Genomic DNA, 25,479 nt, shown 5'->3' on the forward strand with positions numbered 1-25,479 from the left:
TGTATACAAAAGAGGGGTGGGACTTGGGTGTGATCATATGTGATGACCTTAAAATGGCTAAACAAAAGGTGACGGCAAAAGCTAGAAAGATGCTTGGGTGCATAGGGAGAGAAATGGCCAATAGGAAAAAGGAAGTGATGATGTCCCTGTATAAGACTCTGGTGAGACCTACTACTACTACTACTATTTAGCATTTCTATAGCGCTACAAGGCGTACGCAGCACTGCACAAACATAGAAGAAAGACAGTCCCTGCTCAAAGAGCTTACAATCTAATAGACAAAAAATAAATAAAGTAAGCAAATCAAATCAATTAATGCGAACGGGAAGGAAGAGAGGAGGGTAGGTGGAGGCGAGTGGTTACAAGTGGTTATGAGTCAAAAGCAATGTTAAAGAGGTGGGCTTTCAGTCTAGATTTAAAGGTAGCCAAGGATGGGGCAAGACGTAGGGGCTCAGGAAGTTTATTCCAGGCGTAGGGTGCAGCGAGACAGAAGGCGCGAAGTATGGAGTTGGCAGTAGTGGAGAAGGGAACAGATAAGAAGGATTTATCCATGGAGCGGAGTGCACGGGAAGGGGTGTAGGGAAGGACGAGTGTGGAGAGATACTGGGGAGCAGCAGAGTGAGTACATTTATAGGTTAGTAGAAGAAGTTTGAACAGGACCTCATTTAGGGGTAGGTTTACTAAGGTGCATTAGCATTTTTAGCACGCCTTTAAAGTTAAGGCATGCTAAACGCTAATGCACCTATACATTTCTATGGGCGCATTAGCATTTAACGCACATAAACCATTTATGCGCATTAAAAATGCTAACGCACCTATAGCGCACCTTAGTAAACATAAGCATTAGAATATTGTGTACAATACTGGAGACTACACCATCAAAAAGATATAAACAGGATGAAGTAGCTACTAAAATAGTGAGTGGTCTTCATCATAAAGCGTATGGAGATTGAATTCAAGATCTTTTGTAGAAGTTTAAATTTTAGATACACAAATGGATTTTTCTGTTTTAAGCATGTTTCAGGAACAAGTGGTTTTATAAGTCAAAATAATAAAAATAAATATTTGGTTTTGTACAGATATCTCATTTGTTGAAACATAACTAAATAAGCTATAATTCCCTAATGAGGTCCATTGGTTGTCTTATATTTTGTTCTTGTGATGACTTATACTGTGTCAAAACTGAAAACTGTTATCTCTTCTATGTGAGCAATAATAAAAAAAAAGTTCATTGTGAACATTATCTACCCTAAAAGGAGTCGAGCCTACCTGTTTGTTGGTGCTTTTTACTGCGACTTCAGGTGAAAGTTGTATGTCGTTTTGTTTGGGGCAATGCCTCCCTTGCCCCCCCAGTCTACGCCCATGCTTCAGCTTCTAACATAGCAGGCAGGAGGAGAAATATCAACACTACAGAGCCACAGTGTCTATCACCTATCCACCAAGGAATCTGTAAGTGCTTACCAACTAATTAAATCTTGATCACAGTTAACATCTGCTTAAGTGTACCAGCAAGTGAACTGTGTAAGCTAAGCCAAGCCCCCACTACACCAGTGAGTAAGTTTGTGCAACAAGGAGAATACAGAGAAGTTGTTTGTAATTTTTGTACTTTATTGGAGGAGAGGAGAAAGCTATTGTAAATAGTTGGTTATCTGTATTGAAATGGTTGAAGCTGTACCCTCATCAGTTGAAGGACAGTAAAAGTTCTGATTTCAGCAAAAGATCTGTTGTGGTCTTCATCATTGTGTGAAGTGTGTGTAGTCTGGTGTAGAGCGTGCTTGGCCTTCTAGGTAAACCTTAATCCTGCCCTGGTCCCAACAAAACACATTATAGTGTGTACCCCTGTTGTCCACCTATCCTGGGCATAGTCTAAGCAGCTGCCTAGACCACTTAAACAAGGGGGTTACATTTGATTGGAGGGCTCCATGCAGAGATAGTGGAAAAGAGTTTCAAAGTTTGGTTCTAGGTAGTCAAAAGCTGTACCTCCTGTGACATCATATCTGATACATGATGGCAAAGGAATAAAAAGTAGTGAGGCCTGGGAGGAACACAGAGTGCACAAAAAAACATAGGAAAGAAATAGATTAGAGAGATATGAGGGTGTGTGTGGTTTTTGGCCCTTGAACACAGCTACTAAAATTTAATAATTGAGACTGACAGTGACTGCCATATCCTATATCATATGTCCTGGTGAAGGGACAGAACTGGAATCCAGGTATAGAGGGAACATGTATGAATATAAAAAAAGGTATTATTATAAATATAGAAGAAAGCCAGGTATACTGTTTACTGCTAGGAAAACTCTTCTCTTGACTAGTTTAAAACACTGTTTGGGACTTCGAATATTGAACTCTAATTAATGTGGATAATCAGTCTATTTCAAACAAATCTCATTGTTTTCAAATTCAGATCTACTTACATTGGTTTGAATGTATAAAAACAATTACAGAGTCTGTAAGTGCAAACCCATGTTTATTCATAGATACAAAATATACAAATCACTTAAAATATAAAAGTTTCATCCCTAATTCTTGAATGTGGGTCTACAAAAAAAATCTATAAGTATGGCTAAATTAAAGGTAGATGTCTGAGAAAGTCAAAGCAAATCCTAAAATATACACTGTCTCATTGGTCTGAATCTGATCCAATTTGATATCTGTGCCAATTCAGTTTAAAACATATGACCCAACCCCCTTCTCTGTCTCCCCCCTCCATGCCCATGGAGCTGATTATTATTTTTTTTTTAATTCAACACAAACTAGTTTTTTTATTCAATACAAACTGCAATACATAATACGTGAATCTGCATAAAGCACCAAGACTTGTATTAAAATATAACTAGAATTGTTTTTAATGTTCTAAGTAGGAAACCATGCAGTTTTTATAACACAGTAATATAATCCCATTAATGCCTAATAGGAGGAGAAATTATATGTCTTGCAATATTTTGAAACTTCAATACAAATTAGGAAGAAATACAGATTCATTTAGAACACCCACTGTACAATTTCAACAACACATGTTCAGTTTAGATGAACAATATTTTCATTCATTCACACAGTTTAGTATAAATATAAAACTAGGACCCCTTAAGCATTTTAAGTAAGAAAATACACATTTACATTTTTACTGTGTAGGGAGGCTTAACATTTATGCAGCTTCAAACCCAAAGTACAGCCTCAAGGGAAGCCTCTCCAATGACAAATTAATACCTTAGAGAGCAGAGCTGAATGGTGGCAATGAACCCATTTGTTTCTCCAATAATGAAGAATGACTTTTCTTTTAGCACATCTGTGACTGTTGCTATGGTGATCCAGACTTACCTCATTGCTTCTCGAAGGGCTCCTCGCTCACTGAGGGTCGTGTGTTTGATGTCATCAAAATTATTTTCTAGCTTCACACAGGTCTAAACAAACAAGCAAATATATAAATAAGTGAATGTACCCATACTGATCTCAAACAGTGTAACATACCCATCGCCTGTGAAGAAACATAATTGATATTGATATCATCTTCATGTAAATTATATATTGTGCTATTACTGGATTAGAGTCATTAAAACTGACATGAGCCAATAAAACAGAATTCCTTGGTTGCTTAAGAAATGGTTGCCATGAAAATCATTTTATCAGTGTTCTTTAGGATGATGTACACAGTGAAATACATATTTCATCATTTTTCTATTTGTTTCTTAAATTAATTAACTGACTTTTGGATTCATAATAATAATAATTTTATTACATTTGTACCCCATGCTTTCCCACTCATGGCAGGCTCAATGTGGCTTAGATGGGGAAATGGAGGGTTAAGCGACTTGCCCAGAGTCACAAGTAGCTGCCTGTGCCTGAAGTGGGAACTGAACTCAGTTCCTCAGGACCAAAGTCCACCACCCTAAACACTAGGCCACTCCTAGTCAAAAAATGGCTTAAGTGGCAGATGGACATGTTTCTCACACGAAAATGTTTAAACCATATAATTAATCACATTAAAAAACGTATAAGTCCGATATTCACAGAAAACAAAAAATAAATTTCAGAAGGGGCATTTCAGGGGAGTGGGTGGTATTACGTGATGGAAGTTTTTTTGCAATAATGGATAGCGAAATGACTTCCAGGGGCTGGAAAGAAAAAATGTTGTGATTTAGACCTGCTTGAAAAGCATCTAGGTCAAGGCCAAACCTATCTTAGGACTCATTTGTGAATTGCTGAGTTGGAGAGTGAAGAGGTGGAATTGGTTGTTTGTGAGAAACAGTGGAGAGTTGCTGAGTGGTTTGTTACTTTTGTTTGTTTGACCCAGTCTGAAACTTTTGATCCTCACATTTCCTGCCTTGCTTCCTCTGTGTTTCACCTCCTCAAGTTCTTGCCCACACCTGCTAGCCCCACCAGCCACACCCATTTGCTCTGTACCTGGCCCCCTTTGCCCACCAAACCCTCAGTGTCACCAAACCCCCCACATCTCCCATTCTACCTCCCTCCCTGCTTGTCTTTTGTCTCTAAGGGGCTGATGCTTAAAAGTCCCCGTTAAAATCCGTGTGTGTTTAGATCAATGGTAGAAGTTACTGATTTTGAAATAGCAAACAATGCTCAAAGAAAATCATATACAAATGAGATTCACATAAGTTCAGCAAGCAGCTTGGTAGGGAAAGCGACTAGCAAAAGTGCAGAACAGTCTCCTGAACAGTTTCCTGAATCCTGTGGGAGAAGCCTGTATTGAGTATCCTGTATCCTGCTTCTCAAGCCTGAACCCTGCTGTAGGACATTGTTCCTGGATTCCTTGTTGCTTTCCTTTTCAGCTCCAGCCCAGCCACTCCAGTCCTGTCTACTTCCGCCCGTCTTAGGGTTGCCTGTCTCCTGTTGGGTGGTTTTGCCTGCTGCTGCCACCTCCGTGACAGCGGCCCAAGGGCTCACATTTCCCCGAGAGACCTGACACATTAGTGGGTTGCACCAGTGATGTTGGGACACCTGCACGTCAGACATGGATGTACTGAATGCTATTGTGGCTGATACTTTCTGGATGTGGATGAGTGTTTGGAGTGGAGGCCCTGGAAGAGATACCCCAATCCCAAAGTATTCAGGGCCAGAACCTACTTCCTGGACCTCACTGACCAGTAATGCCTTACTAGGTACTGCTTTGATAGGGCTGCCATACTGAACCTCTGATCAGTTATAAGCCCTCCTCCAGGTCAGGACATGCGGGAATAATCCAATGCCAGTCCACCTTATGTTCACAGCCTCCCTTGCCTTTCTTGTCTCCAGAATTTTTCAGTCAGCCCACCAACTATCTTACCCAGTTTCTCAATGTCTTCCTTATCCACACACCTTCCCCAATACCGCCTAGGCCCTCCAAAACAACATGGCTCAGTTCTACACCATAGACCACTTCCCTTCAGTCATAGGCCTCATCAACTGCACATACATCACACTCAGACACCTCCCCCCCCCCCCCCCGGTCACATGAGGACATCTATAGGGATAGAAAATCACATCACTCCTTGAACATGCAGGTTGTGTGTGATGTCCAGGGGTAGATTGTGGATGTGTGTGTGCTTAATACCTGGTATCCATCTATGATGACTATATAGCATTATGGAATCTACTGCAGGTTTCACTGGGGAGATCACTGACAGCTGGTTCCTAGGTAAACAGGTAAATGGTACAGGGATTCCTAACTACCATATCCACTCCCCCCACCCATATCTGTGATTCCTGTTCCCCCCACATCCTGCAAAACTTGGTCATGACTCCCATTGTCCACCCCCTAAATGAGGCGGAGGAGCAATATAATAAAAGCCATAAGAACACCCACATTATCATCGAACGGACCTTTGGCCAGCTCAAAAATAGGTTTAGATTTCTCAACTGTTATGAAGGGAGTTCCTCTACAGCCCAGAAAAAGTCGCCAAGATCTTCATGGCCTACGGCCTGCTGCACAACTTGGCACAGCAAAGAAGACATCCTCTGCCAGAGGACACAGCAGCAGCTGCAATAGCAAGACCAAGATGATGAAGAGCCCCCCATGCCCACGTAGCTCACCAGGGACTACACTAGCTGGGGGTCCATGCCAGACAAATACTCATACAGAGAAATTTTCTGTAAAGTTAAGAGCAGTATTTATTTGTGCTTACCATATCTTTTATATCCACCCCCTCTGCACATACCCCCTCCCCCCTGCACATACCCCTCCCCTCCCCTAGCACATAGCCCCTCCCTTTCTCTAGCACACACCCACACACCCTCACCAAGCACACACCCACACACACACACACACACACCATATCCTCTCTCCCAACACATATACCCCCACACCTCCTCTCCAGCACACACACACACACACACACAAATACACACACACACACACACACACTCTACCCCGCAACACAACCACAGCATGTAAATTAAGTGCCTTATAGCCCTACCTCTCCTCCCCCTCCCTCTCCCAATCCTCTCAGGGGGGCCACCTCTCCCACCCCTCCCTCTAGCTGTAGGGGATGGTCCAGGCCTTGCATGAGCAAAAACCGTGTCACAGTCCTCCCCTGTGAGGCTCCCACTACTCTCAGAGTCATCAGAAAATGCAGCTGACTCTGCTGCTCCATGGAAATCTGGCCAGCTGGTTGGCACTGTGACTAAGCTGCTGCTGGGCCCAACACCCAGGAAGGTAGTACATGCTGCCCCAGAGGAACCTAGTCTAAGTCCTGTGAGTCGCATCCATGCCTGCTTGGATGCCGGTTGATTGTTCACAGCTGAGGCGGTTGCTGTGAAGCTGGGCTATGTGGTGTGGACACTGATGCCAATTGCTGGTGGAATTGTGGTCTCACTGGGTCCAGTAGGCTGGGTGGGCAGTGTGCTGGACCAGTCCTCAGTATAATCGTGGAGATCTCACCAGATCCTTAGAAGCTGCTGCCATATATTATGCCAAGCACATCGGCTTTTCTTCTTCATGGTACGCAGCATCTTCAAGCAGTCCTCTTGGCTTTGGATTCTGCTGAAGTTGCACACTCTCATGCAGGCGCTGTGGCTTCTGGTGCCGGTAGTCAGCCAACTGCACATTTTGGCCAGCCACACAACTTTGTGCCTGTGGCGGGAGGGTACCTTACAGGCCAGCAACATCTCCTTATCTTGCTCCTCAGCCTCTACAGAGGCATCTGGCAAATCCAGGCAGGGGGGTGGGTGTGGGTTCCACTATTAACTGTTCCTGCTGTTCCTCCTCTGCAGGTGGCACCTTGTTGGTGCCCTCAGCATGCTGTTCATCTGCCATATCACCCTCCTGTGACCCCTCTACTGCCATTGAATCACCCTCCTCCTTCTGAGGCAACTGCAATGGATGGAGTCCCTGGGAATGGGCTTGTGCACCATGTGCTCCTCAGGGGTGAGTTTCACAGGATTCGCATCCAGTGGGTTGTCTCCAGCTTTGCGTTTCATATCCTTCTTCAGCTGGCTCCATTAGTTTTTGCAGTCCTCCACATCTCCATTTGTGGGGTGCACCGCATTTAGCTTGGGGCATATGGCCACCCATTCCCAGGGCTGATATTGACAATGTTTAGCATCCTATACCTTAATCCATGTCCTGGGCCCTCATGTTCAGTAGACTCTGAGGCTAGAGGATGATGTATATCCATAGTGAACATGCTGCCATCTTTGTGGTTAGTTTATTTTATAAAATGTGTGTAAATTAAGTCTCTACCTATGCTCCACCTAAACTCAGTCTATGAGCATGCCCACTGCACAAGTGCATATTGGCATGCACATTGTGACTTTTAGGCATGACCTTATTTTATAAGAGTTCATGAAGCAGCACAGAGAGGGTTTGAAGCACAAGGCACAAGCCAAAAAGGAACAAAGAAAAGCACTAAGAGCCTCCAAATTTGGGACAAAACATTTAATTCAATAACAAAAATATAGGTAGTACATCAGTATCCCGTAGCATGGACCCATGATTTTCTTTGTTCTTATTTTATAAAAGCCCATTTACCAAGCCAAGTAAATCTGCATTTTATACACAAAAATAGTTTATAAAATTACCATCATATTAACTTAATATGACCAAATTTATCTATGAATTACTTCAAGAAATTGAAATAAGAGCATTTATACAGCAAGCACCTGTTCTGAACTCATTAGGGCTTTTAAATATTGTCCTCAGTCAATGCACTATTAACTCTTTGCTGGGTCCTAGGCAAATGAGTATAATAGGCCACCATATATCTTACCTATACATAGCCTTGTGGGTTCTGACTGCAAAAGAAAACTGGCAGAGGAGGAAGTAGCAGGTAAGGCTTATCACTGATTTTTTTACCTGCCAACTGGAGAACAATGCTTTTGTTAATTGCATTTACTCTACCACCCTTTGTAACCAAACACCAAAGTGGGTTATAGTCATTTCAAATATCAAAAGAGTAAAAAGAAGCAGATCTCCAGCAGTCAGATATGAAAGTGGAAAGAGCACAGAGAAAGAGATACAACAGGTTCAAAGGAACCAAGAACATGCTGGCAGTGTAGACTTGCCACAACTCACACACTACCCAGGAAAGCAGAGGAAAAGAGAAGGATTTTAAGATTCAGTAGGAATAGTTTATAAGAGAATTCTGATCTCAGGAAGAGGAGGATCAGATTCCATAGAGAAGGCACCGTGAAGAAAAAAACACTATGGAGCCCTTTTAATAAGCCGCATAGGTGCCTATGGGCGCCCAACACACGCCAATTTAGAGTTACCACTTGGCTCTTGAGGTAATTTCATTTTTGATGCGCATGTTTTTCTGACGCGCGTAGTGGACGCACGTCAAGTGGCATTCTATGCAAGTAGGTCACTACTTCCCTGTTAACACGTGAGACCTTGTCGCTAAGTCAATGGCTTGTGATAAGGTCTCAGACCCAAAATGAACACGTTGCAATTATTATTTTGCTGCACATCCATTTTCGTCAAAAATTTTAAAAAGGCATTTTTTGCAGACAAACTGAAAAATGGATCTGCACGTGCCCACAACCTGTGCCTACACTACCGCAGACCATTTTTCAGCGCACCTTAGTAAAAGGACCCCTATGTCTTGATGCCAATCTGGCTTGAGATACTCTTGAAGTTACAAAATGATAAAGATTCAAAGACTGAATGGGTGGATAGACTAATTACAGAGGATAAGGACTTTATGTGCCAAAGGCAAAATTTTAAATTGCATTATGTATGGTATTAAAGCTGGTGAGGTTGAAAAAAAAGGGGGGGGGCGAGAGGTGTATTTTCAAAGTACTTAGACTTACAAAGTTCCATAGGTTACTATCGGGCTCATTTTCGAAGGAGAAGGACGTCCATCTTTCCACATAAAACGAAAGATAGAGGTCCTTCTCCCAGAGACGTCCAAATCGGTATAATCGAAACCCGATTTTGGACATCTCCAACTGCAGTCCATCGCAAGGACGTCCAAATTTCAAGGGGACATGTTGAAGGCATAGCGAAGGCGGGACTTGGGCATGCCTAACACTTGGACGTCTTTGACCCATAATCGAAAAAAGCAAGGACGTCCATGATGAACACTTGAACGTTTTCACCCGGACATGTTTTTGTTACAAATAAGGCACAAAAAGGTGCCCAAAATGACCAGATGACACCAGAGGAAATCAGGGATGACCTCCCATTACTACCCCAGTGATCACTAACCCCCTCCCACCCTCAAAAAACATCTTTCAAAATATTTTGTGCCAGCCTCAGATGTCATACTCAGGTCCATGACAGCGCATGAAGGTCCCAGGAGCAGTTTTAGTGGGTACTGCAGTGCACTTCAGACAAGCAGACCCAGGCCCATAACCCCCTACCTGTTACATTTGTGGAGGAAAGAGCAAGCTCTACAAAACCCACCATAAACCCACTGTATCAATATATAGGAGCCTCCTTCACCCGTAAGGGCTATGCTAGTGGTGTACAGTTGTGGGTAGTGTGTTTTGGTGGGGGGATGGGGGGCTCAGCACACAAGATAAGGGAGCTGTGTTTCTGAGAGCATTTTATGAAGTCCACTGCAGTGCCCTCTAGGGTGCCTGGTTGATGTCCTGGCATGTCAGGGGGACCAGTGCACTACAAATGCTGGCTCCTCCCATGTCCAAATGGCTTGCATTTGGACGTTTTTGACATGGACATCTGTTTTCGAAAATCGCCGAAAGTCAGAAACGTCTAAATCCAAGGATGTCCAAATTTAAGGATTTAGACGTCTCTGATGGTATTTTCGAAACGAAAGATGGACATCCATCTTTTTTTGAAAATATGAGTTCCCTGCCCCCCCCCCCTGAATTTTCGACGTTTTGCAAAGACGTCCAAATCGCAACTTGGACGTTTCTTTTGAAAATGTCCCTCCACGTAATTTTGTTAAGTCTAGGTGCTTTGAAAATGAGCCCCATGGTCATATTTAACTGTGTGGCACAAGAGTTGGATCATGATATTTTGAACCACTTGAAGGCATTTGATCTCAGAGGCAAAGATGCCAGAGTAGAATGTGTTGGGCAACCTCATAAAGATAATTTCATAGAGTACAGAACTGCCATAGGCTTAAGAAACAGGCATTCTCATCAAAAGAGATTTGAGAGGAAAATGAAAGATGGGAATTGATAATGACTCCCACATTTTTAAAGGAGTCTACTCAAGTAATAGAGGCACCTAGCAGGGTAGGGGCATATGAGGGATGGGATAATCTTTCAGTGATCCAGGAGGCCACAATCTTAGAGAGGTGATAAGTAAATTTGACTGTAGCTAAGAGGCAATAAAGTCAAGAGAACAATATAGTTGGAACAAGTCAGTGCAGTGGGAATCAATATAATCAATCAGCAATATATCATTAGCATAAGAGAAACTGCTGATCTCCAGGTCCTGCATAATAGTGGCCAGAGGGCTAAAAAGAATATTAAACAACAGGGGAACCAAAACAGACCTCTGGGGAATGCTGCATGTCAACAGGTAAGAGGAAGATTATACAGATCCAGAGAGGAGCTATAGAATCCAAGGCTGAATGCAAGACAAAGTCTCAGATAAAGAATTGATCAGCAAGAGATAATGTGTCAAAATTGTCAGGAAGTAAGTTGCACAAAAGGGTCAAGGTGTTAGAATCAATATGACCAAGATTTCTAGTGCAAGAGAGAGATGTCCCTGTGAGTGTGGGAACAGTAAGCTGAAAAGAGAATGAAAAGTGGTCTGACTAGGAAATAGTTGTTGGAGAGAAATTATTAAGACTGGAGGAGAGCTCACCTCTTGTGAGGACAAGATACAGAGTATGATCTGCCACATGAGTTGAAAAAAAAAGACAAGTTGCTAGAGCTCAAGGTCAGATAAAAAGAGAGAGGAATTATTTGTCTCATGCTCTATAGGGATTATCTACATATAAGTTAACATCAACCATAATCATGAGATGAAGCTAAGTGGATATGGCCTCTGAGATATTGAGGTAGAGTTTCCCAAGTTTCAAGGTCCGGAGCCAGGATGGATGCTAGGTTTTGTGTCCAGCCTAATGAGTAATATCTCAAAACAAGTAAGGGAGTTAGATGAGACAAGCGTGACAGGCAAAGAATCATAAAATATGATTGTGACACCTTACTCTGCTTAGGTTGCCTCAGGTTGGATACATAGGAGGTGGAACAAATAGATTGACCTCTGCACACAGTAGTGTCTCTGTGTCCTCCCCCCTCCCTCCCCCCCCCCCCCCCCCCCCCCCCCCCCCCCCCCCCCCCCCCCCACATTCTATTTTCTGCCAGCAGCTGGCTTAATGGGTCAAAAATCTACTTTGGAAGCCACTGAATTACCAAATATAATAGAACATCTACTAAACATTTGGGCCCTAGGCATATATCTAGTCCACCTATGTGTTAATCCTGCCCTGGCTTCCATATGGTTAATCTTAAACGTTCATTGAAAGGCAGTATAGCAAGTGCCAGCTGAACATGTGTCAACACAGGTATTGTAACATTTGTATTTACCCACTTCCTCTTAAAAGGTTCTACTAGTGTACAAAGTAATGGTTTTCAACCTTCTTCTTCAGGACTACCTTTACAGATCAGTTTTCATGATATATACAGTTTATATGAATGAGATAGATTTGCATGCACTGTCTTTGTGGTATGCACGCAACTTAAGTCACTCTATATAGAATCTGGAGTTTGCGAAAAACGTCCAAAAATCTAGTAGTGAATATGGCCACTTTCAAACCAGAAAAACATCCAACTTTTTGCTTTGAAAAAGGTCATTTGCTAGATGTTTTTGTGCTCAGTATGCCTATCTTTTTGGACCATTAAAAAAAAAAGTCTAATGGAACAATGCACAAAAACAATCCATTGGGATATATGAGAGGGGGGCACTATTCTTAGTAGACAGACCACATAAGACACCTTAGCAGAGCAGTTGTGTACCCTAGGAGGCATTGCAGTGGACTTCATATAAAAGGTCCCAGGTACTCATCTCACCATTACCCCCTTATATTATATGATGAGCCTTCCAAATCTCACCAAAACCTACTGTACCCAACTGTACACCACTGCAATAGCCCTTGTGACTCTGGGCAAGTCACTTAACCCTTCATTGCCCCTGGTACAAAATAAGTACCCTGCTCTCTCTGCCCAGGAACAGGAAATAACCTGTTTCAGGGCAGAGGAAGCAGGGAACCAGTGGAGCCCACAGCCACACGGCTGTTCTCTGTACCCCTCCAGCAGCGTGCACCTGGGTTGAACCGCCCAGTCCACGGTACGCCACTGTTGTTGTATAATGTATCTGCTGAATGCTATAGTGTGAGGGGATCAGATGTTGGGGAGGGTTGTAACATGAGGAGGTTTGGGGATTGGATGATGGAGTGGGTAATCTACTTGAGGTGGTCAGGAGGGCTTCTTGGGAGGGGCAGTTTTGGGGGGTGGAGAGCCAGACTTCAGCATTGACAGCTGCTCTTTTCAGTAGGCATAGATGTGTTGGAGTAGCCGTCAAGACTGATGTCTGTTGTTTTGCATACAGACGTGGATTCCCTATGTGAAATGGGAAATCTGCATTGGACCTCTCAAGATAATCCATCTCTATATCATACGCATGCTATGCCCCTTGACATCTAAATATAGTAAACATATGCTTGTGTAAACAGCCCCTGTTCTTGACATGTCATTTACACATGGAGGCCACTGCACATGTGTAAATGTTGTTATATTTACACATGGGGATACTTTTTAAATTAGGGCTTTTTGGTTTTGTACACAGAAATTCTCATTTGAAGATTCAGAGCCACAAGTCTTGCAACGATGAACATTTTATGGAATACTTGAAACACCTGGCAGCCCAATGGTTTAAAAAAACTGCAGTGATTTTGAAATATCCTTTTATAAATATAGATACCATTTATTTTTCTTTTTGTTCTTGAATTATCATCTGTTTCCTTAGTCTTCCAGCTAAAGTCACAACCGGGATCTCGTAGACTACAGTGTTGTGATTTTACACCACTTCCAACTCACTTAAATCAGTCACTACAACATTGTAGTGAAGGAGAGCAGCAGGTTGGGAACCAAACAGACTAGGGTTTAAATCCCACTGATGTTCCTTGTGACACTGGGCAAGTCACTTAGAGGGGCATAATCAAATGGCACCGGCCATCTATATGGCCAGCCATCTTTGGGGCTGGCTCTGCAAAGGGGCGGTGCCAACCGTATTATCGAAAAAGATGGCCGGCCATCTTTTCTTTTGATAATACAGTTGGGGCCGGCTAAATCTTAACATTTAGGTCAAATGTTGAGATTGCCAGGTTTACAGATGGTCGGCTTCAAAAAAGTGGAAAAAAAATCCAAGTGCTCAATACAGCTTTTTGAGTAGTACCAGTGGGATTTGAACCAGCCACCTCTGGATTACAAAACCCATGTTCTAACCACTTGGCCACAGCTCCACTTCCTTGGATGTCTCTCCCTTTTGGTTATGCCCCTTCAGGTCTATTTCAGCCAATCACAGACAGGGGTCTCTCTTAGCCAATCACAGACAGCTAAATGCGCTGTGATTGGCTGAGAGAGACCCCTGTCTGTGATTGGCTGAGAGAAACCTGAAGGGACTTACTCAAAAGGGAGGACCCCCCAAGAAAGTGAAGCTGTAGCCAAGTGGTTAGTGCACCAGTCTTGTAATTCAGAGGTGGCCAGTTCAAATCCCCCTACTACTACTGAAAAAGCCAAGCAAAAATAGTTTTGATTTAGGACGTCCCTGAGGAGCACTTATATTTTTTTTGGGGTGGGAGGGGGTTAGTGACCACTGGGGGAGTAAGGGGAGGTCATTCCCGATTCCCTCCGGTGGTCATCTGGTCAGTTGGGGCCCCTTTTTAAAGCTTGGTCATGAAAAAAAAGGGACAAAGTAAAACCGGCAAAATGCTTGTCAAGGCCGGCTTTCTTTTTTCCATTATCGGGCGAAGCCGGCCATCTCGTGAGCACACCCCGTCCCTCCTTCACTACCCTACTGACACGCCCCTTGAAATTTTGCCGGCTCCACGATGGAAAGCAGTTGAAGCTGGCAAACATCGGCTTTCCATTATACCGATTTGGCCTGTTTCAGGAGATCGCCGGCCATCTTCCGATTTGTGTCCGGAGATTGCTGGCGATCTCTTTCGAAAATGAGCTGGTTAGGGGCCCTTTTACTAAAAAGTGTTATAAAATGTGCTTAATGTGTTTTCATGCAGGATTTCCCCATGCACTGAGCTCATTTCCAACATGACCCAACAATAAGGTGTTATTCTTTTTTATTTTTGCAGGTTCTTTGCTAATCTTTCCATTAGCACGCAAGACCTGCAAAAATATTAACATGACAGCACTTATCTCTTCCTATTTATGAGATGCTAGATGCTCCAAAGTTAAGTCTGCATTATCCAGTTGACACATGCTAATGCAAATGTGCTAGCTGGATAATGCTTCCATGTCCACTCCCTACCCATAACATGCTGTCTTCCCAAAAACTAACAACAACAAAAATTAGCATGCAATTAGTTCACGCTGACAGGCAAATTACCACAAAATGTTTTAACTACACTGGTTTGACTACAAAGGGTCTTCACCGGCTCCAATTGATTCAGAATGCTGCAGCTAGAGTAGTAAGCAATATGACCACATCACACCATTTTTACAAAAACTTCACTGGAATACAATACAGGGCCAAATTTAAAACTCTCTGTTTGACCTTCAAGGCCTTTAAAGGAAATGGCCCAGGATACTTGAAAAACAGGATCTCCCTCTACACACCTCCAGGGTCACTAAGGTCCTCCCAAGGAGTATCCCTAACCACACCCTCTCCAAAGGACATCACACAATGTAATACCCGCAAACGAGTCTTCTCTGGAGTAGTCCCCACACTCTGGAATGCATTCCCTGAAAGGCTTCGCTTAACATAAGACTATCTATATTTCTGGAACCAATTAAAAGATTGGCTCTTCAACCAGACCTTTAATGGAAGAAGTAAATGACACTGGCTGCACATACTATAGCAGGACATGTTTACCTACTCTTACTCTAGCTAAGATAATGTTCAAGCACCTTTCTGACCTCATTTGCAACTCTCTTTAAACAATCCCCTTATTTTTTTACTCCTGTTACTCTGTTACTTAACACTGAACCTATAATATAACATAAGATCTCACTTTTCCCCCTGTTTACAAAGGCACTAGTGGCTGCCAATACAGCCCGTTCCAAGTGACTGGGCTGTGTCGGCATTAGCGCAACACCATCCACTAGTGCAGCTTTGTAAACGGGAGGGGGTGGGGGGGTTATAGCCCACAATACCTCACATTTCTATGCAGGTTACATACAAAGAGACTGGACAAACCAGGAATTATAGCACAGCATTATCATCAATTGAAACTAATACATTCATTTCTTTTCATAATTGTTGTTTGTATATTTTTGCTGCTGTAATTGTCTATTGCTTATGTTTGACTTATTCTTTCTGTGCACCACCTTGAGTGAATTCCTTCAAAAAGGCAGTAAATAAATCCTAATAAATAAATAAACTTGTTTTATGGTAAGCCTTTTATCACCATGCATTGGTGTGTAATAGAGTTTATTAAAGAGCCCCTTAATCTTCCATCGCTTCAGGTACAAACTTGCCCCCCCCCCCCTCCCGTTTACAAAGCCATGCTGGTGCAGTAATTCCAACAACGAGAACTGGAGCCACCAAAAATATACAAATATATCTCAGTGTCACAGCTTGCAAAAAATGACTTATATATATATATATATAATATGTTTAGAGTACCCTCAGATATAACCCACTATTCAATGCAGACAATAAAGCTGCTAATCAGTGATATAGCACTTCTTTCATCGGGTTACTCTTAAAGATTTTTTGGGAGGGTATTTTTTGTCATTTGCACCCCATCACCTAAGTGCTATTAATATCGTTTATCAACTTGCAATAATAAATCGTGAAACACTGTGCACTTATCTTGAAGTTGCCTCGCTGAATATAGATACAAACTCTAAGTGTCCAGTAGACGCCTTCCCCTGAAACTGCCCGACTCTGCGGGTTTCAAACTCTTTCATCAGGGACAAGGGTTAAGGCCAAGATCTCTCTTCATCTGAATCCTAAGGAGATACTGCGAGACTTGTATATATAAGTCATTTTTTGCAAGCTGTGACACTGAGATATATTTGTATATTTTTGGTGGCTCCAGTCCTGGTTGTTGCAGTACTCATATTTTTTGTTACCAGAGACAAGGATATTGTTGATTTCGTTTTCTGTTGGTGCAGTAATTCCGACACAGTCCATTCACTTTGAATGGGCTGTGTCAGCATTGCCACACGGCAGCCACTAGCGCAGTTTGTTTAAACAGGGAAGTTAGACTGTGAGTCCTCTGGGGACATGGGAAATACTTAACTGTCCCTATAACTGGAAAGGTGTAAGTTAAATGCTAAAATAAAAGTAATCCTCTACCAGGTGTCACACACCAGGGCTTCTTTCAGAATCTTAGTCCCTAAGTCCAGGTACTAGATGTAGCTATTATGTAATACCTAGAATTCCCTCTCTCTCAAGTAATGTGAATTCCTTCTCACCAGTCAAATTACTAAGCCACAGGCTTTCCACTAGAGTTGTCTTTCCAAGGTGCTTCCTTCCTCCTTTTCTTTTTCTCTTCCATATGTCTAGGATCACAAAAAAATAAAACAAAGAACCAATTTTCCTTTCTTTTATTTAGCATCTATATGGTGCACCTCTTAGATAGTTTCTGTCACTAGAAAATTATTATCATAATTTGGAAAGCAGAGAAAACCATTCCAAAATTTGAAATTATGCACCGTACTTGCCAGCAAGGAGATTCCCATTAGATATGCAAACACAGTTTAGACTTTTTAACTATTTATTACAATGTATATTCACAGATTTGTTATACTTGTCTTCATATGAGATGTGAATATTGAATGGATCAATATAATTGGTTTAAAGGCAAATGCATGATTTGTAATTTATAGATGGTGAAGTATCTGATTAACCTTTGAACATTTTTCAAATGCCAAGTGAAACACTAGTAGAATTTTCAGCATTGTATTATGTATGCAATGACAGCTTTGCAATGTCTAAAACTGACCTTCCTCATTATTTTAATTATCTCACTTTCTTTCCTCTCTCCCCTCTAAAAGCATCCTCGCAGCAATTCAAAATGTTTGCTGGGTGTCTTTGAAAATCCTCACTACCTTGAAAAGATTATGATTCACTTGTCAGCACAAACTGTGGTAGTAGTAATTGCAATCATAATAATTAACAGTGAGTTTTCAAATCTCATCCCACACTCAGAAAGGTTACTCCCTAGAGCATTTCCACTCACAACAGAAGAAAAATACAAATGGTAGGAATTAAAGCTAACGTGCACAAGTATGCTGGCATCTATTGGGAATCAATTGCTCCCACTGACAAGATGATGCTGTAGGGGTACCTTTAAAAGTGTGGCTGCTTGACCATTACTGTTATATACTATCAGGCTTATTTTCGAAAGAGAAGGGCGCCCATCTTTCGACACAAATCGGGAGATGGGCGTCCTTCTCCCAGGGTCGCCCAAATCGGCATAATCGAAAGCCAATTTTGGGTGTCCTCAACTGCTTTCCGTTGCGGGGATGACCAAAGTTCACGGGGGCGTGTTGGAAGCATAGCAAAGGCAGGACTGGGGTGTGCCTAACACATGGGCGTTCTTGACAGATAATGGAAAAAAGAAGGGTGTCCATTTTTTCTTATGACCAAGCCTCAAAAAGGTGCCCGAACTGGCCAGATGACCACTGAAGGGAATCAGGGATGACCTCCCCTTACTCCCCCAGTGGTCACTAACCCCCTCCCACCCTAAAAAAAAACGTTTTAAATATTTTTGCCAGCCTCAGATGCCATACCCAGCTCCCTGACAGCAGTATGCAGGTCCCTGGAACAGTTTTAGTGGGTGCAGTGCACTTCAGGCAGGCAGGCAGACCCAGACCCACCCCCCACCGTTACACTTGTGGTGGTAAATGTGAGCCCTTCAAAACCCACCAGAGACCCACTGTACCCACATGTAGGTGCCCCCTTCACCTCTTAGGGCTATGGTAGTGTTGTACAGTTGTGGGTAGTGGGTTTTCGGGGGGGGGGTTGTGGGGTTCAGCACCCAAAGTAAGGGAGCTATGCATCTGGGAGCAATTTGTGAAGTCCACTGCAGTGTCCCCTAGGGTGCCCGGTTGGTGTCCTGGCATGTGAGGGAGACCAGTGCACTATGAATTCTGGCTCCTCCCATGACCAAATGGCTTGGATTTGGTCGTTTCTGAGATGGGCGTCCTTGGTTTCCATCATTGCCGAAAATCAGGGATGACCTAAGGATGACCATCTCTAAGGTCAACCTAAATTTCGCAATTTGGGCGTCCCCGACGGTATTATCGAAATGAAAGATGGACGCCCATCTTGTTTCGATAATACGGGTTTCCCCGCTCCTTCGCCAGGACGTCCTGCGAGGACGTCCTCAGGAAAACTTGGGCACCCCTTTCGATTATGTCCCTCCACAGCTCCCATAGTTCTCAGTACAAAAGCTAAATACACGCAAACTCTTGTATAAAATGTTTGTACGTTTAGGTAGCTTGCCAGGTGCCCTTGACCTGGATTGGCCGCTGTCGGGGACAGGATGCTGAGCTTGATGGACCTTTGGTCTTTTACCAGTATGGCATTACTTATGTACTTATCCTATATAATAAAAAGCACCTCCAACATTCTGAAGCTGACTCTGTGGCACTGTGGCAGTGTAGGGTTTGTAAGTCTGTAGTTCAGCGTTTCATTGGCTCTCACTGTCCCCGCCCTCACGTCGAGGAAACAGAATGCTGCATAGTTGCCAAGCAAACAACCGTGACGTCACAGGAACAAAGAACCAATCAGACAGAACGGAACTTGGAGGAGGGAAGTGGAGTGGATTGAATCTCTAACAAACAGTGTTGCCAGGTGGGCGGTTTTACCGCCCAATTGGGCGGTTTTCCGCGACCCGCTGCGGGAAATTTTTGCCCGCGGCGGGTTGCGGTTTTTTTGGGCTTCTTTACTGTCTTTTGGGCGTTTTTTAGGCGTTTTTTTCGGCCACGGGGGGCGGGGTTAGTGACGTTTTGGGCGGGGTTAGTGACGTTCTGGGTGGGGCCGATGACGGGGGAAGCGGGGCCAATGACGGGGAGGCGGGGCCGATGACGGCGGGGGTGATGACGCGGGGGTGGGGGTGTCAGGGGCGGGGTTTGAGTTTGGGCGGGTTTTGGGCTGGATTTGGGCTCCTTTGGGTGGGAAAAAAATTTTCCACCTGGCAACCCTGCTAACAAACAATCATATACAAGGAGGTACGAACATCAGTGGAGGCAAGTGCACAGAACAGAAGGGAAGACAAACAATCACTTTGTCACTCACACACATACACACACACAGACACACACACACACACTCAATCACTCTGTGTATCTCTCTCTTACACTGTGTGTAAAACACAATGTCACTCTCAGTCTCTCACATAGACAACTGTATATTGCATTCTCACAAGTAAGGAGCTCTTCTGATGTGATTGTTAAACTGATTGAAGGGCCTGAACAAGGAAAACTTTTGCCACATTGTAACACAGTTTACACAAAAAATATTGTATATAAAGAAATCTTACACATGTAAACAACAATTATATTCAGAATACAACCGTGGAAACATTAATGGCAAGAACTCATTATTGCTAGCGCTTGTTTCATTGCGTTAAGAAACGGGCCTTTTTTACTAGTGTACTAATAAACACAGTCCCCTGCATAAACACATTCCTATGTTTTACTAGGTGCATAGATCACATCAGATATTCTAGCTTTTCTTTTAGAAAACGAGTCCTTTTTACTAAAGTAGGGTTTGCAGTTTTTGCGCCTTAACAGCAAAATTTAGTATGCAAAAAGTGCAAAGGCAGAACAGCAATTCGGGGGGGGAGGGGCATGCCCAACAAGAATTTTGCAGTTCCCACGCAGAAATGTTCATCAGCATGCATTAATTCTGGTCATAGTTAGCAGGTATGCACTTAGCTCCTCCTATTTAGGAGGTTATAAGTTAACCCACATTGCACAAGTGACAGTGCATGATACAGGGGCGTAGCCAGACCTCGGCGGGATGGGGGGCTAGAGCCCGAGGTGGGGGGGCTCTGTTTAGCTGCCTCCCCCTGCTGCCAACCCCCCCTGCCACTTTGGACCCCCTGCTGCTGCAACCGCAAACCCACCCCCCCTGCCGCCACCACTTTGGACCGCAACCCCCCACCGCCGCCGCCACTTTGGACCACCACCGCAGGACATAAGGCGTCAGAAACAGATGATCCCACAATGAAGGCGCCGGAGTCGACCGGGCTGAAGAAAACTCTTCGTCTGGCAGGGTCTGGGGACTCCCGCCAGCAAACAAGATACCTGATGCGGCGGCGGAGTGGGGGGCGGGTGGCAACAGTGGGGGGGTCAAATGTAGAGGGGGCCAGGGCGTAATCTGTGGGGGCCCATGCCCCCATGGTCCCACGTAGCTACGCCCCTGGTGTGATATGCACACCACGCTCACTGCATTATGTTATCCATGCCCAATTTCCACTCATGTCCTGCCTAGTTCCTGCTCCTTAACACAAAATGCACTTAGGAATTGATTCTATATATAGCACCTGAAAAATTGGTGCTGAAAATATTTCCACCTAGGCGTATTCTGTAAACCGTGCCTACATTTAGGCACGGTTTATAGAATACGTCTAGCAGCCATGCCTGTGCCTAAACTGTAGATATGTCCATTTATGCCAAGTAAAACTTGGTGTAAATACTGGTGCCTAAATTAGATGTAGAGCAGGTGTATTCTATAACCCTGCATGTATATTTTCAGAACACCCACGGTCCGTTCTTGACCACACCCCATTTTTAGAAGTGTGCATTAGAATTTACATGCACCACTTTGCAGAATACACCTAGCAAGTTGTGCGTGTAAATTATAATTAATGCCAATTAGTATCAGTAATTGCTCATTAAGTGGCAATTATCAGCACTGATTGGCTTGTTAAGTAATTAAATTGTGTGCACAAATCCAGAACACGACTGGACTTGCACACGCAATTTCAGTCATGCTATGTAGAATCTGGGGGTTAATGCTGGAATTGGCACATTCAAACTTCTGAACCAATACAGGAATAGTTAGCTCCCTTTTGCAGAAGAAGTTAATGTACACTAATTTGTGCATTAACTGCTGAATGAGCTGTAGTAAAATAGCCCCGTTGTTGTGTTCTAATGAGTAATAATATAATGAGATACATAGTAAATACAATCCTTCCAGTGCAGAGTTTATAGAAAGAACCAAAAAGGGACAAATCTATGGGAAAGGCAGCAGCAGGGGAGATGCTGTTGAGCACCTTATAGCAATTCCACAATAAGAGGGCAATTCTATTTTTCTAAAGACTTCTACAGTTGGGTGTCAGTTATGTGTGTATTTATGTTTGCATATATCGGGCCAGGACCTGCTTAAAAAAAGTATTTTCCCTTCTACCACCCCCTTTCCCAATATACAGCAGCAGCACCCCCCACATCAACCCTCCCTCCCAGGAGCATCCCCCTCCTATCCTCAACCCAACCTCCCATTCGGGATAGGACCCCCCTCCCGGGGCTTACATGACCTCCATGGTGGTCCAGGGTGGCACTGGGGGCAGGAGTGAACCCCCCTTGCTCCTGCTCCTATCAGCAGCTTCTTCATGGTACTTGCCATTTTTAGAGTCATGCTAAAAGTGGCCTCAGTGCATGGGAAAGCCCTATGCTGGAGCTACTGCAGTCCACCTTTTAGCACAGCTTAGTAAAAGGGCCCCTCAGTAAAATGTAGCATGAAATGTATGGCTTTATTGGAAAAAAAATGAAAGTCTCTCCTCACTCTTTGAATCTCTATATTGTACATACAATTGCACTGAAGGGTATATACCAGTGCACAGCAAAATTATAAGCAAACTTTGGAAAACAGGTAATGGTTTGATGATACTTTTGAATGTTTCTGTCTTTAATCAAACATTTTTGAAGCTGTTGTACAGGTTATAAAATGAACCCACACTCTCCTGGGCATCAAGCGTGTTCTTTATAGGAAGGGAAAATGGGGTTTTGATATGTTCCCAGTAAGCACAGGAAAACACCTCAGATCAAGGCCCAGAACATTAATCCTTTAAGAACTTTGTGGGTTAGAAATTCCAGCACAATCCCCCTCCCTGGCTCATTTAATTTGATTGGGAAATCTTTAGAGAACAGAATTATTGGCTAGTTTACACAGGATCCTCAAAGCGGTGATTTAGTAATCTTGTGCACCACTGTAAGAGAGATATTTTGGCAGCTGTATAGAACTGACAGACTCTTTAATGATACTGGGGGCTTAATAAAACCAGGTGCTATTATGTGCTGTAGACTAGATATTCAACAATTCTTCTGATCGGGTGCAACATTGGACTTAGACTAGGTTAACAAAACAATGCTGACATTAAAGGGACAGTAAGCTAAATATAGATTTCTACAGAATAAAATCCATAATAATGCACAGTGTCTTTAAAATATATATACATATTGACCACAATTATATGTGCCTCACTCCCAAATGGGCATAAACATAAATGTCATGGAGAGTTATCTGATTGCTGTTGTGTTTATGAGTCACCTATTGACAAGCCCAGGAAAAGCGCTGTTCAATGTTTATTAAACAAATCCTCACATTTAAGCTAAATGCACACAAACTATCCACATTCAGAATAAATATGACCATGCTGCCTATAGAAATACAACTGAGCAACAAGATTCAGTGAATGGTGCTCCTGTCCAATACTGCCCTGCTTTCTACCCTTTGTTGCTAACCCAATGGTCTTGCCCCTCCCTTTGATTTTAACCCATCCACAGGAGGCAGGCACCAGCCAGGGACTGGGGTGTGTTACGAAGAGCTCCCACTTCAAGGTCTACTTGGCTCAAAGCCCTATCCTTCTCACTATCATCATCTATGGACATTTTAAAAAACGTAATCCCCTCTTTTAAGGGCAAATTTGACCCAGGTGGGTTATTCCTGAAAAGGCAATCCAAAGGGGTGGGATTACCTCTTTGGTAAGTCCTTCAGGGGTGACAGTAAGGTGACAAGGGAGAACAGAAGGTCTACCATGCTTATTTATATGAGGTTAATAAGAAAGATTAGAACCGAATTTAGTTGTTAAGTTTTCTTATGGCTATGTGAGGAAACCTCTTTATTTACCCCATGCCACTGTGAGAAAGGAGGTCATACAAAGAAAGATATTAATATATGGGCATTTTCCAAGGCATAGTGCATTTTAAATTTTATTATGCTGTGTCTTTTTATACTGTTGTTCATGATTATGTATAGATTTGTTCAGAAGGGAGGCTGACTAGGTCATCTGTGCATTTGGTTATATACATCACTTGTGTGGATGCACTAAAACTCATTGTATGAGTGTTGGAAGTATATGGATTGGGTCTGAGGGGAGTAAGGGTTTATGGGGAAGTTTGTTTCTCCTCAGTTTTTTTTCCCTTTCTCTCCCCCTTCTACTCATTTCCTTTCCCTCCCTTCCTCTTCTTCCACTTTGAATTGTCTCTCCTTCCCTCATTATTTTATTCATTCCCTTTCCCCCTCCTCTACCCCTTGCACTTTCCTCCTCTTGCTCCCTCCTTCCTGTGTGTGTGTGTATTTGTGCACACGTATGTGAGCATGTGTATCTGAGGGGCATGATTACATTTTCTCCCCCTTCCCTTCCCTCAATATTTATTTATGTTATTTATTTATTAAGACTTACTATACCAGCTTCAACTGCCACATTGCAGATCAAAATCTAAAATCCACATAAAATCTAAAATCCATTATCCAATCATCCAGAACAGAAAGCAACAGATCAAGGGATGCCAGGTGTATTGTGGGTGAGGACTGGTGTGTGGTGTGAGGACTGAGGAGTGGTATAGGGGATTTGTGGTGGGTAAGGAATGTGTCAGGTAAAGAGTGTTGTGTGGGCTATATTGGAGATGAAGATTTATGATTTATGTGATGGATGAGGGGGTAAATGGTAGGTGAAGAGATATGTTAGGGTCTGTTTGAATATGGTGCAAAAGAACTTGTGTGAATAGTATATAGTAGATGAAGGGTTTGAAAAGGTAATGAATTAAATTCTCATTCAACAGATTTCTAGGGAGGCTCTAGAAGCCAAGAGAGTTGGCAGAGTCAAGTATACATGAGATAAAAATTAAGTAACGGCAATGAGAGTTGATGACCACAGATAATGTACTACCTGAGACTGTTCTTTAGGTAGAAACATATGGATAGACTGGGCAGACCAAATTTCCCTTTTCTGCTGAAATCTTTAATCCAGGTGTTATTCAGCCCATGGCAGTCAATGGTTTTAAAACCATGTCCGGGCACTGGCCTTAGATATCCAGTCCTTCGGTGGATCTTTAAGCATTGTAGATCTTGCAACTTTGTATGGCAGCTGTTAGGGTGGCAATTTTATAAATACACAGAGGTGTTGCCTTTTAAAAATAGATGCAACATATGCAGGTGTGTATTTTCTGCCCAGACACACTGTTCTAAAATTGCCTGTTTTAAGTGCTGCAGTTTTACAGCAAGTTACTTCTACTCATAAATCACTGTTTTAGTATGTAAATGGCTTTGAAAATTATCTTCATAAAGGATGAAGATAAATACATAATGCCATTTCACGCTTCTACCGACAGTGAGCAGAAGCATTCCGACAGGTGTTTGGTCTTACGCACATGATTTTTGGATTCTCAAAAGTAAGTGCATCACTGCAAGAGATTTTTGTGGGCATTTTTTAGTGGGATCATTTTCAAAAGGAAAATATACACAAATTCCTTTGAAAATGGATGGAAATTATACACATACCCCCTATCTCTATAAAGTTGTGCACCCAAAATTATACACACAATTTATAGAACAAAGTCAGTAGTTCATTTTACTTCAGCCAACAGCAGGTAGAGTGGATAGCTGCCACCACCAGTGCTAACCCTGGTCATTCGATGTGAGCCATTAACG

At 43.0% G+C, this 25,479-nt stretch overlaps 1 protein-coding gene across 3 annotated transcripts in view; it reads right to left on the reverse strand.

The window, feature by feature from the left end:
• DPYD (dihydropyrimidine dehydrogenase) overlaps positions 1-25,479 on the reverse strand; it is a 1,476,885-nt gene that overhangs the window by 1,222,724 nt on the left and 228,682 nt on the right. For all 3 annotated transcript variants that reach the window (XM_030205306.1, XM_030205305.1, XM_030205304.1), the window contains one exon: positions 3,321-3,403. In XM_030205306.1, coding sequence (XP_030061166.1) covers positions 3,321-3,403 — 83 coding nt within the window. The remainder of the gene's footprint in view (positions 1-3,320; positions 3,404-25,479) is intronic.

This window comes from Microcaecilia unicolor, chromosome 6 (genome assembly GCF_901765095.1).
Source record: "Microcaecilia unicolor chromosome 6, aMicUni1.1, whole genome shotgun sequence".
In the NCBI taxonomy this organism is placed as follows: domain Eukaryota; kingdom Metazoa; phylum Chordata; class Amphibia; order Gymnophiona; family Siphonopidae; genus Microcaecilia; species Microcaecilia unicolor.